At 37.6% G+C, this 17,396-nt stretch overlaps 1 protein-coding gene across 10 annotated transcripts in view; it reads right to left on the bottom strand.

Moving 5' to 3' along the window:
* Window positions 1-17,396, bottom strand: part of Neo1 (neogenin 1) — a 205,589-nt gene that overhangs the window by 118,932 nt on the left and 69,261 nt on the right. For all 10 annotated transcript variants that reach the window (XM_029565066.1, XM_029565070.1, XM_008836447.3 and 7 more), the window contains exons 3-5: window positions 16,531-16,806; window positions 13,232-13,385; window positions 2,518-2,654 (exon numbers count right to left, since the gene is read on the bottom strand). In XM_029565066.1, the coding sequence (XP_029420926.1) occupies window positions 2,518-2,654; window positions 13,232-13,385; window positions 16,531-16,806 (567 nt within the window). The remainder of the gene's footprint in view (window positions 1-2,517; window positions 2,655-13,231; window positions 13,386-16,530; window positions 16,807-17,396) is intronic.

Below are 17,396 nucleotides of genomic sequence, written 5' to 3'. Positions count from 1 at the left end.
CTATGTTGAAACTCTAACTCAAAGTATGGCTGTATTTGGAGACAAGACCTCTAAGGACATTACTAAGGTTAAATAAGGCATGAAGGTTAGGTTTTGATTTAACAGGATTAGTGTCATGGGAGACCTTACACTCTCTTTCTCCTGCATGGCCGAATGCTGGGGGAGGGCCTTGTGGGCACACAGTGAAGAGGCAGTCATTTGAATCCTTGCTGGCATGTAGATCTTGAACTTCCTAGCCTCTAGAACTGTAAGAAAATAATCCTGCTGTTTAAGCCACTCAGTCTGTGGTACTATTACTGCCCAAGTAGACTAGTGCACTTGGCTCAGACCCTCAGAGTGTGCCACCCTGCAGGTAGCACTCATTTTCCCTTTCTTTCATACTGGATTTATTTATCTATTTATTTATTTATCTATCTATCTATCTATCTATCTATCTATCTATCTATCTATCTATCTATCTATTTATTTATTATTCATTCACTCAGTCAGTCAGTCAGTCTTATTAAGATGTATGTATAATCTGTAGTTTCCAATTGCAATTAATAGCTAGATATGATGGCACATGCCTATAATCACAACACTTGGGAGATAGAGGCAAGAAAATAAGGAGTTTAAAGTCATCCTTGGCTACAAAGCAAGTTTGATGCCAGCCTGGACTACATGAGAAACCAAACAAACAAAACTCAGGTAATTCAGTTCACAGACAAAGTTACCAACTAGAGTCCACACAATAAATAAAAAATAAAAGAATAGCAAATAAACATATGGAAAAAAGTCTTCATGAAGAAATACAGTGGGGCAAAAGACTGCAGAGACCAAAGGTAGAGTTTACAAATATTTACTTTTCCAGCCCCTACATGGAGGTGAAGAACTAAACTGATCATTCTACAATGCTATGCCCTATACCTCTCCTTACATCTCACCAAAAACATGGACTAAGCTCAACTGATATAATAGTTATGTCAATTCCATGACCTGCTCTTTTGGTTTTCAGAGAGTATAAGTCTACCCAGAAACAACACTAGATTATATAAGCTTTCTATGTCATCAGCTACAGTGAACCCCAGACACTGAGCTCTGAAAAAGACACTTGAGTCTCCTGGTGACTACTGACAGTAGAAATGTAGCTCTTTTTAGCTCTGAAATGCACAGACTATAACAAAAAAAGCAAACTTTCACATAACAGAACTAAGGGGTTACTAACACCACCAAATCACAGCTCCCGATGTATACTATCAAATGCAATTTGGAGCAACTTGATGAGTGACACAAACTGGCCTACATTTCTATACATGCAAGCAATGCTGGATTTCTCTCAAAGTAACAGAGAAGATCCTAGGCTTTATTTGAAACAAATATTGACAATGGCATAGATATAACAGAGGCGAAAATAAGTATCTACAAGTACTTTTCCACACAGAGAAATGGAAGGGAGGTAGGGATAAAGAAGAGGCCTGTGTATATCCCATCTTTATTTTCCTTGTCTTCTACATCAGAGAACCTAAATGGGAGTATAGAGAAAAAGGAAAAGCAACTATTCTTCCAGAGACGATCGACATCAACTTAAAAGAGAGAAATAGGTATCAAATCATCAAGCCAAGTGACAACCACCATGTACTCCTAGGGTGATCTATTTACCCCAAAGAATGAACACATATGTTGAGAGACATGGTTCCAGATCAGACAACAGACATCTTTGAGAAGCATCCTGAGACAAGAAAAGGGAGCAGAAAGAGAACAAATTTTCCAGATGCCCCAAACCACATCCCTCTGCTTGATAATATTATCACCACCAGCACCACCACTTTTTACCACTAATAATAAAAATAATAGTAACACTGAGCTTTAATATTCTAGACACTATTCTGGGAGTTTTTTAAGGTTTAGCTCTTAATCCTTAAGATAATCCCAACAAAGTTAAGTACTCTTACTATCTCTACAGATAAAGAAAATGAAGTTCAGAAAGGTTATATAAAATTTTCCACAGTCAGGGTAGGAAAAGTTTAGTAGTTAAAGCACTAGCTATGTAAGCAAGAGGACTAGAATTCAGATCCCAAGAACTCACGCCAATATTGGGTAGCATGTCGGCTCACCTATAATACCAGCCTCAGAAGGCAAAGATAGGATTCCCAGAACAAGTTAGCTGGCAAGACTAGCTGTATTAGGAAGACCTGGGTTTGACTAAGAGACTGCCTTGCAGAATAAGGTGGAAGAGCAACCAAAGACAATTCCCTTTGTCAACCTCGAGCCTCAATACTCACCTACACACACATACATATGTCCATACACATGTGAACATGCATGCACACATATTACAGACACATATGCATGAAAAAGAACTTTAAAAACTTCCTATAGTCATGTTTAGGAAATATAAGACCTAGAGTTTGAACCCAAGGAGTGTGGTCTAGAAGTATGCATTGTAACTATTTATACTGCCCTTTCTATATTATGGTTAATCAATCAACAGACCTAGAGAGAACATGTATTTTTACTTATTAGTAAATATGTACATACCTTGCACTATAAGCTCTGCCTGAGATTCAATTGTCTTATTTCCATTATCAGCTATACAAAAATAAGTCCCAGCATCATCCTCAGTGATGTCACTGATCTCCAGACTACCACCTGCCAGCAAGCCCAGTCTTCCAGAGCTGTACAAAAAAAATGATACATTTCAGGCATGAGGAAAAGAAGATCCAAGAAACTCTTCACACAAAAGATAAAAATCAAAGTATTATTACAGTGATGGATATACATGGACTGAGAGACCACAAACTTACCAGAATTTAATTTCAATTTGTTTTAATTTCACAAATTAATATCACAAATAGAAATCAAATGTCACAATTGCTGGCACTTCTAGCTATTCCTAAAGAGTTAACACTTTTATGACCAATTCTACTTTCCCTCCCAGTCTATTACTACCTCCCTACTCTGGCTAGCATGCTGGAAATTATGTAATTTTGAAGTCTGGAATCAATCTGAGTTACTAACAGGAAGAAAAATAAAGAGGGCAAAATGTCAGGCCAGAAACAGTAGGTCACGAGGTAAGAACACCAACTGAAAGTTTCCTATGGTAGCTTGGCTAGGAAAGGGAGATAAAAGACAGGAAGGAAAGAAGGACAGCTGCCATGGAGCAGCTCCCTGGGTGTGGTGCTGGGCACAAATCAGCCACAGTCAATCATGTCACTAACAACAAGGATACTCAATACTTATGCAACTCTACAGAATGACATTGTTTATTTAAATAAAAGCTAAATCCTTTAACACATAGGAAATACAAATCAATACTCTCAACTTTTATAAAGCGAACACGTAAACTTAGAAAATTACAAACTAAATCAATAAATAAAGATATCTGACATAAAGCAAGGCATATAATTAAAGTACATAACTAAAGGTGCCACATTTTATATTTGTGTGTGTGTTAGAGATGGTTGTGTGTCACCTCAAATGAGTGGTGAGAACTGAACCTGGTCCTCTGAAAGAGCAGCAAGTGCTCTTACCACTGAACCATCTCTCCAGCCCCTAAAGCTGCCACTTTAAAAATCATTTTTATAGACAACCTAATACAAAATACAGTATCAAGTAATATTCAGTTGATTTGGCTTTTTATATAGAATTCTTTCTGAGGGAAAAGTCAAAGGAAATAACTCATTTCCGTTACATGTATAATTCTCATTCTTAAAATATAAAATGCTATTTGGGCCTAAATTTCAATACATCTTCTAAGCTGAGGTAATTAACCTTCCTGAATTTGATAAACAAAAGTAAACAGAAAGCTGAAAACGAGAATCAGGTTTGATGACTTCTCCAACAAATACTATCCTGTAAGGTCACGTTTAAGCTTTACTGAGTGACCTATTTTTCTAAAATATCTTAATTATACTTTTAAATCCCAATTTTTCATGATGAAATACAGAAGCAAGGTAACATATAACAGAAAAGAAAAAGTGCCTAAATTAAACAATAAACAAAACAGTTGTTTTTTTCACAAAAGAATATTTTAAAAATGAAACCCCTGCATTTTATACTGGGGGTGGGGGGGATCACAATCCAGCTTCAGAAATGGAAAACTACATGTTCCCAAGTGATAAATGAGTAAAACATACATGACATCCAGATCAAACAAACACAACTTAAAACACAAGTTGGAACAGCATTTTTTGAAAGTGAGACAGTTTAGTAAGTATACTCATCTTTTTTTTTTTTTGACACCTGCTGTGTCTGCTGTTTGGCATCAGTGAGTACCAAGACAGTGGTGGTCAATCTTCCTAAGAGGGATTAATTGTTTTACTCCCTTTAAAGGAGCCTGAGGGCAGGCCTTGAAGCTGGGGTTAGAACATTCACTGATGTCTTCCCTAAGCAGCTTGCGTAGTGCTCTCCAAAGCCATGAGAGCTGCAGAATTCATTTAACTCGTTCATAGTTCATAGTAAAAAGACAAGCCTTTAGAATTCCCACATTTGAGTATGGTTAAAAGGAACAATGTGAAAAAGGATGTGTAGCCTATGGATCTGTACTTAAGTTCATGCAGCTGGACATGAAGGGTGTGAGTCTGAGTCCCTTAGGTCTGAAAAAGCTTGGTGTGCTAAGAAGACCTGCTTGCCTTTTTTTTTTTTCACCCCACACTTAGGGTCCCATTGTCCCATACACTGTTGGTCCTCTTTACATTGAGATAAACCACTCCTGCTTACATAATAAACTATCCTGCCTTCTCACACATATAAATTTTTAATATTACGATGATACAAACATACATTTATTTTTTATAATTAAAATATGTGATATTCTTTTTATTGAATTTTTGTGTATTTCATACAGGACAGCTCAAACAGTCTTAATCATCTTTATAGCCCCCCCCCAACTGGAGCCCACATACTCAGTCATCCGTGTTAAGGCCCACTAGGTTGTCAGTGTCCCCAGCAGTTCCCCAGTGCAAGTCCATCCACTAAGTCTAGTCAGTCTATGTAGAGTCCCTTGTTTTAGGAAGATCAACTCTTCTTCATCTAGCAGCAATCAATTGCCAACATTCCTTCAGAAAAGACTGAGGTCTGCAGTTCATTTTCCCAGTTCTATGCTGGGTTATTGTTTGCCTGAGTTTGCATGGGACTTGTGTATGCTGACATCATCACCACAGAATCACATGCGCAGGTTCCCAGGAGCTTGTAGGGCTGTTTCCATATGATCATGTACCTCTTCCTTGGCTCTTACAATCTTTCCACCCCATCTTCTGTGACGGTCCCTGAGCCTTGAGTGGGTGAAGTTTAATAAAGTTATCCTGTCCAAGGACCAGAATTCAGCAGACTCTTGATCTTTACACTTAGGGTATTTGACCTTTTGTGTTCCTGGCCCTCCACTGCATGAGGAACCTTCATTATTGAGAACTGAGACATTCATTAGTGCTCATTATCCCTATTCTATTTTCCATAAGCCTTAGGTGCAGAGGTTGCATTGTAGATGTGTCACTTAGGCTTGGGCAATTCATAGACAATGTCCATGTGTGAACAGCTGTGGTACTTGGTAATAGTCTCTGACTGGTGCAAAATAAGCTTCTTTGATGAGTAGTGACTGAGATATTTGTTTATGAGTGGTGCTAGGATCCACATATGAGGGAGAACATACATCATTTGTTCTTCTGAGTTTCTGTTACTTCACTCAGTATAACAGTTTCTAGTTCCATCCATTTACCTGAAATTTCATGATTTCATCTTTCTTTACCACTGAGTAGAACTCTTGGTCAGCTGAGGGACACTTAGGTTGCTTCCATCTCTTAAGCTACTGTGAAAAGAGCAGCAACAAACATAGACATACAAGTGTCTCTGCAATAGGATGAGTCCTTTGGGTATATGCCAAGGAGTTGTACGACTTGGTCAAATGGTAGGTTCATTTTTAGATTTTTAAAGGGTTCTCTACACTGCTTTACATAGGGGTTGAACAAGTCTGCAATCCCACCAGCAGTGGATGAGCGTTCCCCTTTCTCCATATCCTCTCCAACATTTGGTATCATTTGTTTTCTTGATCTTAGCCAGTCTGACTGGGGTAAGATGAAATCTTAAAGTGGTTTTAATTTGCATTTCTCTGTTACTAACAATGTTGAACACCTTTTAAAATGCTTTTTAGCCATCTTTATTTCTTCTTTTGAGAGCTCTTTGTTTAGATCCTTAGCTCATCTTTTAATTGGGTTCCTTCCTTTCTTGATTCTTTTGTTTTTGAGCTTATTACATATTCTGAATGATAAACTTCTGTCAGATGTGTTGCTGGTGAAGATTTTCTCCCACTTTGTGGGTTTTCTCTTCACTTCCTTGGTTGCTTCTTTTGATGTACAGAAGCTTTTTAGTTTAATGAGGTCTCATTTGTTGATTCTTGACCTTATTTCCTGAGCAACTGATGTCCAGTATAGAAAATCCTTTCCTACATTTTTATCTTGTAAGTTATTGCCAATGTTTTCTTCTAACAGTTTCAGAGTTATAGGTTTCACATTGAGATCTTTAATCCATTTGGAGTTGACTTTTGTGCAAGGTGAAAGATAGGGGTCTAGTTTTATACTTCTACAGGTAGAGATCCAGTTTTGCCAGCACCATTTGCTGAAGATGTTGTCTTTCCACCAGTGAATGTTCTTGGCCCTTTTGTCAAATATCAGATGGCTGAAACTGCATATAGTCATATTTGGGTGTTCAATTTTGTTGCATTGATCTATGGGTCTATTTTTGTGTATCATGTGGTTTTTATGATTATAGCTCTGTAATACAGATTAATATCCGGTATAGTAATCCCCCCCAGCATTGCTCTTAGTTCTCAGGGTTGATTTGGCTATCCAAGGTATTTTGTGCTTCTATATGAATCTTAGGATTTTTTTTTCCAATTCTGTGAAGAATGTCATGAGGATTTTGATTGGCATTGCACTGAATTTATAAATGGCTTTTGGTAGGATAGTCATTTTCATAATATTAATTCTTCCAATCCATGAGCATGGGAGGTCTTTCCATCTTCTGGTGTCTTCCTCATCTCTTTCTTTAAAGATTTAAAATTTTCATTGTAGCGTTCTTTAATGTCTTTGGTCAGGTTTATTCCGAGGTACTTAATCTTTTTTTGAGGCTACTGTGAAAGGGAGTGTTTCCATGTACTCTTTCTCTAAATGCTTGTTATTGTTATATAGAAAGGCTACTGACTTTTGTAGATTAATTTTGTAACCTGCCACTTTACTGAAAGTGTTAATCATTTTTAGAAGTTTTCTGTTGGAATTTTTGGTGTCTCTTAGATACCGTATCGTCTGCAAAAAGGGATAATTTGACATCTTCTTTTCCAATTAGTACTCCTTTAATTTCCTTCCCTTGTCTTACTGCTCCTTCAAGAGTTTCAAGTGCTATATTAAAAAGGAGTGGCAATAGTGAACAGCCTTGTCTGGTTCCTGATTTTAATGGGAATGCTTCCAGTTTTTCTCCATTTAGAATGATGTTGACTGTGGGTTTGCTGTATACAGCTTTAATTATGTTGCAGTCTGTGCTCTTAACTGCTGAGCCATCTCTCCAGCCCCTGCCTCTTCTCTTTTTCATTCCATCCTCATCCTTTGCCTTAGTTCTACCCTGGGTGCCAAGTGTCATGGTGTGGTGAGGTGAGGTACAGAGACATACTCAAGTGTTGGGAAATTTACCATTCAGATTATGTTTTTTTTTTTTTTTTAATAAGGTAAGAATTTTACTATATTTATTTTTTAAATATCTTATTATTTTTTACTTTTCTGTGTGTGTAAGTGTATTGCCTGCATGTGTATAAGTGTGCCCATGTTGTACAATGTCTGTGGAGGTCGAAGAAGGTGTCAGATTCCCCTGAAACTAGTTACAGATAGTTAGCTGCCATGTGGGTACTGGGAATAGAACCTGGGTTCACTGTAAGAGCCACCAGTACTCTTAACCTCTGAGCCATTTCTCCAACCCTGAGATCTCTCTCTTTTTTTTTTAACCAAAGGGAGAAGCATTTTAAATAAATAAATGGCATGATAAGACTGTGAAAAACACAAGGAATAGGAAAATACTAGAAGCTAAAGTTTGATTATAAAGCTACTCTAGTCATTTGGAATTAAAGAACAAAAGATCAACTGCAGCAATAAGGAGGAAATAAAAGGCAAAAATTATTAACTATTTTTTAAAGCCGGGCAATAAACATAAGGAGGGATTTAATCATTCATTTAATAATTCTTTTTTGTTTGAAATTTAATTTTTGTTTTGTGTGTGTGTGTGTGGAGAGAGAGAGAGAGAGAGAGAGAGAGAGAGAGAGAGAGAGAGAAGAAGGGGGTGGGGGGGAGGGAGAGGAAGATGGAGAGGGAGAGGTACATGCTTGGAGATTGTGGAGTCAGTTCTCTCTTTCCACCTTTATGTGAATTTTGGAGATTGAATTCAGGTTGCCAGTCCTGCATGACACGTGCCTTTATCTGCTGAGCCATTCTGCTGGCCCCTTGTTTATTTTTACTTTTTGTTTATTTGTTTTGTTGCTGTTTTCCAGACAGGGTTTCATGTTGTCTAGGCTGGACAGACATAAAAGACAATTCTACAAAATGGTAAAGCAAAGAACCTGTCAAAAATTAAAAGACTAGTAATCCTTTAGCTGAGGTGTGAAGAATGGGTAGGAGAGCTAGCTAATAATAATGGGAAATATTTAAGAAAGTACATGTATGTATACATACATATTAAGGAACCGTGACAGAAAGGATTAGTGGTGTTGGCATCTGAAGAAAATCAGTGTGGCAAGATGTAAAAAGATGAATATGGAGCCCAGTCACTTGAACAGAAGCATTAAGATATCAAAAGTTGTTATTTAGACAATTAGTAAGCATGCATTTTATCTATAGCTTGGATACACTGGATAAAGGGATGATTCACATTTCAGGAGGGATGGAATTAGGTGGCATAAGATTTAATGACACCATCTTACAAAGGCATTCAATTTAAAACTTATGAACCATTTGTTTCCAGATTTTTTTCATTACTATTGTCAGACTGAAGTTAACCACAAGTAAGTAAAACTTGAAAAGAGAAACTGTGGAGAAGAGGGGACTACTGTACTTTAAGGTCCTGGAAAAATGAGCTTGCCATTTGCTTTTTTTGTTTGTTTTTAGTAACCTAATTTTATACCACTTTCACCTGTAGTGACACCAAGCATTTTTATAATTATGACCTGTTCCTTTGTAGCTGGACAAATCTATCATTTGCCTAAAAGAATAGGTATTATTTGATCATTAAATTACATTTGCTGTCACTTATTTTCAAGGATTAACACTCATACTTTTTGGATTCTCTGCCTTCAAAACAGCACAATTTCCACCTCATTCATGCTATTTACTTTTTTAACTGAACATATACAATCAAAAGTAAATAAATGCATCAATTCTTAGACCTTTATAAAAATCAACTTATAATATTTTTATGTTTGTTTTCAAAGAGGTCTTAAGGAAGATGCTTTGTTTTTCTAGAACAAGCCCAGCACAATCTAGAATTCTAGGCAATTTTCTCTCTTTAATTTCCAAATCTCAAATCTAGAGTCTAAATAATTTGTTTAGGTAAGATCCACCCATACTCCTTCTAAGGCTTTGGAAAAGACAAAGATACTGTGAATAATATCTACATTCAACCTAAAGTACTTCTGTGTCTATCAACTACTTATACTTTCTTACATTACTTTCAATAATTCAATCAAAATATATTGTTGAACACTCCTCCCTGCCAGACAGTGTGGTCTGGAAAGACCTGTATGAACAATGCTGACATTGGTAATTTTTCTGAACCCTTCTGAGACAGTGACATATATGGCACTTCTCAGACTTTTTATTATTATTATTATTATTATTATTTGTATGAGTGTACTGCCTGCATTTAGGTAAGTGCACCATGTTGTACAATGCCCAAGGAGGTCAGATGGCATCAGATCCTCCTGGAAATGGAGTTAAGGATGGCTGTTAGCCACCACGTTGGTGCTGGGGATGGAACCCAGGCTCATCGCAAGAGCAGTCAGTGCTCTTAACCACTAAGCCATCTCTTCAGCCCATTTCTCAGACTTTTCTATCACATAATCTGAGTTATTTGGGAGCCTAGAGAATCAAACATAGAAAAAAAATCTACTTGGGCTTCAAAATCTCCTGATTTAGCTTTAAAGTTTATACGAACATTATTAACCATGCTCTATCTACACTTGATTAAAAAAACACTTGCTCTCAAAAATATCTTCAAATGAAACTGGAAGTTTCTGGAAGATATTTACCTATTCTACAATGATTTGTATACCCTGGCCCACTCAGACTCCACCCTGAGAATTACTCTACTATGAGAACAATTCTCTAACATCTCATCTACAACACAAACCCCACTCTACCTCTCTTTCATCATCCCTGGAATACTATGTCTTCACTTTCGTCAGAGCACTTATTACAACCTGACACTTTATATGTATATTACCACTCGTTCTTCCACTATAAAAGCAGACCTTTTCTTTACTACTTGGTTCTTAACACCTGGAACAGTACCTGGCAGAGTCAGCACTCACTATTTGTTGAATTGTTGAACAACTGACAAATAAATTACAGAAATCCTCACTTTTATTTCTTAAATAAAAATCATTTGGGTTTACGTATGAAGACTCAGCAGTGAATAGAACATAACACTCTTGCAGAGGACCCAGGTTCCATTCCCTGCACTCACAGAGGGTGGCTCAAAACTGCCTGTAACTCCAGCTCCAGGAGAGCAGGCACCCTCTTTGGGGCTCTACGGACACCTGGACTCAAATGTACATACCCCTGCCAAACACACATAATTTAAAAAAAAAAATCAATATTTTGTTCGTATCTTCACAATGCTCTATGATAAAATGTGAACATTTTAAAATAAGAAGTTTAAAAAATAATCTTTCTTACTACTTGCTGATAAAGATTTTATTCTCACTTTTGGCAACTAAAATTTCTGCTTTCAAAGCATGTAATTTTTATCCTCAATTTCAAGTCTCTAATTTCACTTAGGAAAAGTTTATTTTTTTCCTTTGAAGTCTTAAAAATTCTTCATATGATCTTTAGCTGGGAAGGGAAATAGGAAGGAGCAAAGGATGGACAGGAAGCAAAGCATGGACAGAAGTTGGTGAATGGATGGATAACAAAAAGGAAATCAACTGACAGGAGAGTTATCAGTTTGGCTAGTGGACGTGGCTAGTGGACCAATCACACTGCACTCCTTCATCTCCACTGATCATGAAGGCTTATCACCACCTGATTAGACAAATACCAGTTCGCATGTCTTAGTTATGGAGCAAAGGAAGACAAAGGGAGACTACTCATTTTCAATTTACCCATGTGGTAAACATAAGACCCGCTCTGCTCAAATCAAATGGTCACTAACCACATGGGGTGGCAGTACCTGAAATGTGGCCACTATGACCAAGGAACTCAATTACTCATTTAGTTTTAATGTACAAGCAACAGCAATGTAAAATACTTTCCACTAAATATAAATAATTCTATTGCTAGAAGTACATTTCACTCTAAGTGGTATCTCACATAAAATATTACTGTAATAGTAGTGCATGCGTACTTATTTTCTAGCATGGCTATCAGAAAACTTCAATTTATATCTGAGGCATGTATTACATTTATACTGGACAGCACTCTTCTAAAAGAGTGGTTTTCAACTGGGGATGATTTTATTCCTCAAGGGATACTTGGCAATATCTAGACATATTTGGTTATCATAACTTCAAAGTACATTTGCCATCTATTGGGTGCCAGAAACACCAGAAAGGGCTACAGGGAGACCCTGTCTCAAAAAGACCAAAAAACAAACAAACAAACAAACAAAAAACAAAAAGAAATGAAAAGAAGGAAAAGAAAATCTAATCTTTCTTTGTCTCCACTCTCCTTCCTTAGAAGTAACCACTAATGACAACTTGAATGCACACTTCCATTTAAAAATATACATACACTTAGACTGGAGAGATGGCTCGGTGGTTAAGAACACTGACTGCTCTTGCAGAGGACCCGGGTTCGAGTCCCAGCACCCACTTGGTGGCTACAAACCATCCTTGACTCCAGTTCCAGGGGAATCCGAAGCCCTCTTCTGACCTCCATGGCACTGCATGACATGGGTGCATCACATATATGCAGGCAAAACACTCATACACATAAAATAAAAATAATAAATAAAATATTTTTAAGCCAGATGTGGTGGCACACGCCTTTAATCCCAGCACTTGGGAGGCAGAGGCAGGTGGATCTCTGTGAGTTCGCAGCCAGCCTGGTCTACAAGTGAGTTCCAGGTCAGCTGAGGCTACAGGGAAACCCTGTCTCAAAAAGACCAAAAAATAAAAAATAAAAATAAATAAATACATTTTAAAAATTAAAGCAAAACAAAGTCAGGTGGGTAGCTCATGCCTATAATTCCAGCACTAGGGAAGAACAGAGTTACTTACACTGTTTGAGCGAAGGGAGAAACTATGAAAGTGCATATAAGACTGACAGAGAAGTGGGAGCCAGAGGCAGTGGATAACTACAAGGAACCTGCACATTATGACCCAGCAGTTTTGACAGCATGCATGAGACCTGCTCAGTCTCAAGCCAGTCAAAATCCCAGGATGGAGTCAAGAGGCAGGCTTGAAGTCCCACCCCTGGCTAAGGAGCTAAAGGCACAGCTACTGGGAGAGGAAGATTCGATTTTCCTAAAGGTTGTGGCCCCTGGTAGGTGAACCACATTCCAGGGCTAGTTCTCTACTCAACACAAATTGAATTCTGTAGAGGAAAAAGAAAAGAACACAAAGTTGGGTGGGTTAGGAGGTGGAGCTGAATCTGGGAGGAGCTACAAGAGGGGGGAACACAAACAAAAATATATTGTATGAAACTCTCAAAGAAGTTAATAAAAAATAAAAGGAGTGAAAGAGAAGACTCAACATAGTCAGGTCTGGCAACTCATGCAACAATTTAGGGAAAGAGGCCCCAAAGCCCATAAATTAAGTGTACTGAAGCTTCACAAAAAAAAATAAAATAAAATAAATGGAATAATTATCCCTTAGTGTCTTGAAAGCATGTTTTTTTAGACATCCTAGTTACACATAGCATATAAACATATTTCAAGGATGACATATGAAAACTGTAAAATATTTAAACAGAGTAGTCATTTTTCATTAATCAACAGTTCCAAATAAGATTAGACCAAGACTCAAGCTAAGGCTAAAAAGGGCTTTTTGGCAGACAATATTTACCTTTCTGTGTCAAGCAACTCCTCATTTTTCATCCATCTAATAGCTGGAGTAGGAAGTCCAGAGGCAACACCTGGCAACACTGCACTTTGACCAATGACTCTGATTACAGAAGAAGGTCGTATCAAAAAGATCAGGTCTGGTGTTTCCTCGGGATCTAAAGAGAATTTATAAGATTTATTTTTATGTGTTTTGCCTGCATGTATATAAGTGTACCACATGTGTGCCTGGTGTCCATGGAGATCCTCTGGAACTGGAGTCACAGATGGCTGTTAGCCACAATGCGGGTTCTGGGAAACAAACACAGGTCCTTTGCAAGAGCAGCAAGTATTCTTAACTACTTGTCATATCTCCAGACTCTCTAAAAAGAATTTAAATGAAAAAATAATTGAATGAAGGACAAAACATTTCACAACTTTAATCACAAGGAATAGCTAATTCCTGTTCAGTTTATGTGGCAAAATAAGCAAAACTAATACAAGAAAAGACCATTTGAATCAGCAAACATTTCCCAATAATTTTCCATAATTTCTATATGCAAAGCATTGTACTAGGCTACTTAGCAGGTCTTAAAGATGTTTAAGTTATAGTTCCTGCCTTCGGGGCATTTTCTGTTCACATGAGACCTGACATGAATCCTCTTTACAAGACAATATAAAGAGTGGTACAAACAGGAGAGACTTGATAAACTCAGTACCTGAGCATCCTCCCTACTCACAAGGATGTAAGGAGTTGCTTTTCCTTTGTGTCTGTTACTTCTGAAATCTGGCTTTCAATTTCTTTAAATTAATCTGTCAATTCTTTGATTTTATAATGTAACAACTGTCTAGTTACCTCTATACTTGTGAATCTGTGATTCTATATTTGAATTAAAGTATTCACTTTACAGAGCTGTCCTCTTGTGGACATAAGACAAGACCACATTTTTATTGATAAAGAGATAGGGTTATTCTACTTAATAGGGTTATATTAATGTTGAAGGCAGAGATATCCCCACTGTCAGGACGAGATGTTCTCTCTAGTTATGGTAGCAACTACCAGAGCCACCTTTAAACTCGTCTACCCAATTTATAATAGTTTTGTACCCATGGTAACAAGTAACACTACCTAATATACTAGTGACAATTCGTTTCAGTGAATATACTTCTGAAAGTCAACCCAAAAAGTTAACAAGCTCCACCTTTAAAGAAAAAAATCAATCAACAGGAGAGTTGATATTTACCCGCACCTACTTGTGAGACCAACAATAAAACAGGCTTCTATGACTGACATCAAACCTCTTCCATCCCTTAACCAATATAACTCCAATGTCTTCTCAAAACCTCTGTAGGACAGCAGCAGTAGCTGTGCTCAGAAAGACTGGCAAGTAGAGTTCTCTCAAACAAGCAGAATACCCAATATTTTGCTCTTGGTCAAATACTGAGCTGTGGTTTCATTCTTTGATATTGTAATCCCTGTTTCCTTGGACTAGATTGTGAGCATCTGCTTGAATGCTGCTCCATGTAGAAAGGAATGTCAAGCAATCAGCAAGGAAGGTAGAGAACATTATCATGTAGCAATGGCTCCTTTGATCCCACCTTCATTACTTAGCTAGCCTTCATAAAATTGATAGAACTTATTCAGCTAATTCATAATAAGTATTTATTGGTTTCTATGTGCAAAAAAAAAATCACTGCTCTCACAGAGCTTATAAACTAATGAAGAGAGAGAATAAATTAGATACTGTATGTAATTGATATGGTGAAATGTTTTATGGAGGAGGAAGGAAAAAGCATTGGGGGTGGAAATAGAAAATCATTGTTTTAAACAGGTTATCAAGGGCCAAGTCACTAATAAAGTATTACTTGAACACAAAATAAAGAGAGTGAACAATGCACATGAATCTGGGCAGGGAAAATGCTAAGCAGAAAGGCTCTAAAGTAAGAGAGTGTTTGATATGTTGTAAAACTTTAAGAAGTCACAACTGAGAGAGAAGGTGAGACTAGGAGATGAGAAGGAAAGCCAGGGAGGGGAGAAGCATTACGATTATATAAGGGCCGAGAACTTTCTCTTGGGAATGACATGAAGTAGTCATTAGGGAGCTTAAGCAAAGGTTATCTACTTTGAAAAATAACTGGTTCCTGAGAATACACTAGGACAGAACTTAAATAGGTAGGGATGGTAACAACAAAGAAGCTACATTTTAAAAATCAGTTCAGGAGCTAGAGAGATGGCTCAGCAGGTAAGAACACTGACTGCTCTTGCAGAGAACCCGGGTTCGATTCCCAGCACCCACATGGCGACTACGAACCATCCTTAATTCCAGTTCCAGGGGAATTTGATGCCCTCTTCTGACCTCCGTGGCATTTTATGACACGGGTGTACTCACATACATGCAGGCAATACACTTATACACATAAAAATAATAAATAAAATTTTAAAAAATCAGTTCAAAAATCCATCAGCAACACCCTCAAAAGTGGCAGCTCATAACACTGGTCTCACCTGACAAGCCAGGCCACAGGTTATAAATAAGCCTATGAATTACCCATATATTTTTTAAAAACAAAAATACCTCTGCCCAAACAAGGTAGGGATGACTAGGTTATATTCGCCTTTATTTGAAATGAGTAATATGAGAAGAATGAGGCACTAGCAAGTCATGAAGCAGCAAGTCCCTGGCTTGAGAGACTGCAATAATCGACAACTGAGAAGGCCTGAGAAAGGAGAAGTCGCATAGCTGGGAAAGCTTCACAGAGCTGATTATCAGCAAGAGCGGGAAGTCCCACACAGAAGACAGAAAGAGGAGCTGAATTTACACTAAAACAGGAGCATCAAGGATGTCCAAGAACTACTGCTTTCAGTGTCTGCAGTTACCATGACAACAGTTATTACTCATATGAACTACCTTGAGCAAGTTTCTGATTCTTACAAGTTAGATGATCAAGCTATAAAAGTATCCTACAGTGGAAATGTTGAGAATAGAGGCCTCAAAAGATACAGAGCTAGTTAGACTTGGTGGCACACTCCTATAATCCCAGCACTTGGTAGGTGAAGGAAGGATGATCGTCAGCTCAAGGTCATCCTGCTTCAGCCTCCCAAGCACTGAGATTATAAGTATGTGCCAGCACATTCAGCTTTCCTGAGAAAAGTTTAAATAATCTATTAACTAAACAGTGGACTTTTGTGGCATATTTTATCTCTTTAAGAAACTGAAACATGCTGACAGCAATGTCTCCTACATATTAACAGTGTCTACTAAAAGAAATAGCAACAGAACAATCAATGCTGCAAAACCACCAGCTCTGATAATGAGTTAATACCTGGAAGAACTTTCAGTACAGCCTCCTCACTGTATTTTGGTGGCCCACCACTTTCAACTATGCAGCGATAGAGACCTCCATCTTCTTCAGTTACGTTGTTGATAACCAGTGTTCCACTTGGAAGTTTGACAACTCTGTCATCCAGAAGAAGGGGCTGTCTGTTCTGTTCCCATCTTACAAATGGAACTAAATCTGCATTAACTTCACAATTCAGAATTGCACTGTTTCCAGCATAAACTGAGGAAGATTCTGGTTGGCTGGTAAATCTTGGAAGACCTACAAAATAAAGGAAAATAATAAAAAGTTATTAAATATTACTTAAAAATATAGTCATGTAGGCTAAGACCAAAGTCAGCTTACGTGGCCACAATGTATGGTAGAAGAGGGTCAAGAAGGTCCATGGGTCAGGAAATTGGCTACAAACATAGATACAGAGCAAATATGGACATGCATTAAGTATACCCAGACTCAAATCCCTCATAGTTGGAAAAACAAAGTAAAGATGTGTAAAATGGTAAGAGCAAAATTAATGCTATGTCACTGGTTCAAGATGAAAGTATCAGCATAAGCTTATGGTATTATATAACTGTAGATAATAGAAATATATAGATACAAAGATACATTTTGTATATAACCAGTGAACATACATTAATATTCCCACATAAATAAGCCTATATATGCCCGCCCTGAATCCTAGCCCTGAATCAATGTCACATCAGTAACAGAAATGGAGACTTTATCTTGATTTCTAAAGATCATTTTCTACTACAAGAAACTAGTGCTTCATGGAGCAGTGGCTGATTCTAGGAGTGGACAGGGGAAAATACAAAGTGAATTATGCTCCCTACTTTATGTCGTACAATGCA

Source organism: Nannospalax galili, unplaced genomic scaffold, assembly GCF_000622305.1.
Source record: "Nannospalax galili isolate Female #2095 unplaced genomic scaffold, S.galili_v1.0 scaffold54, whole genome shotgun sequence".
Lineage (NCBI taxonomy): Eukaryota > Metazoa > Chordata > Mammalia > Rodentia > Spalacidae > Nannospalax > Nannospalax galili.
Note: the sequence above shows the minus strand (reverse complement) of the source record. Positions and strands in the feature narration are given on the sequence as shown.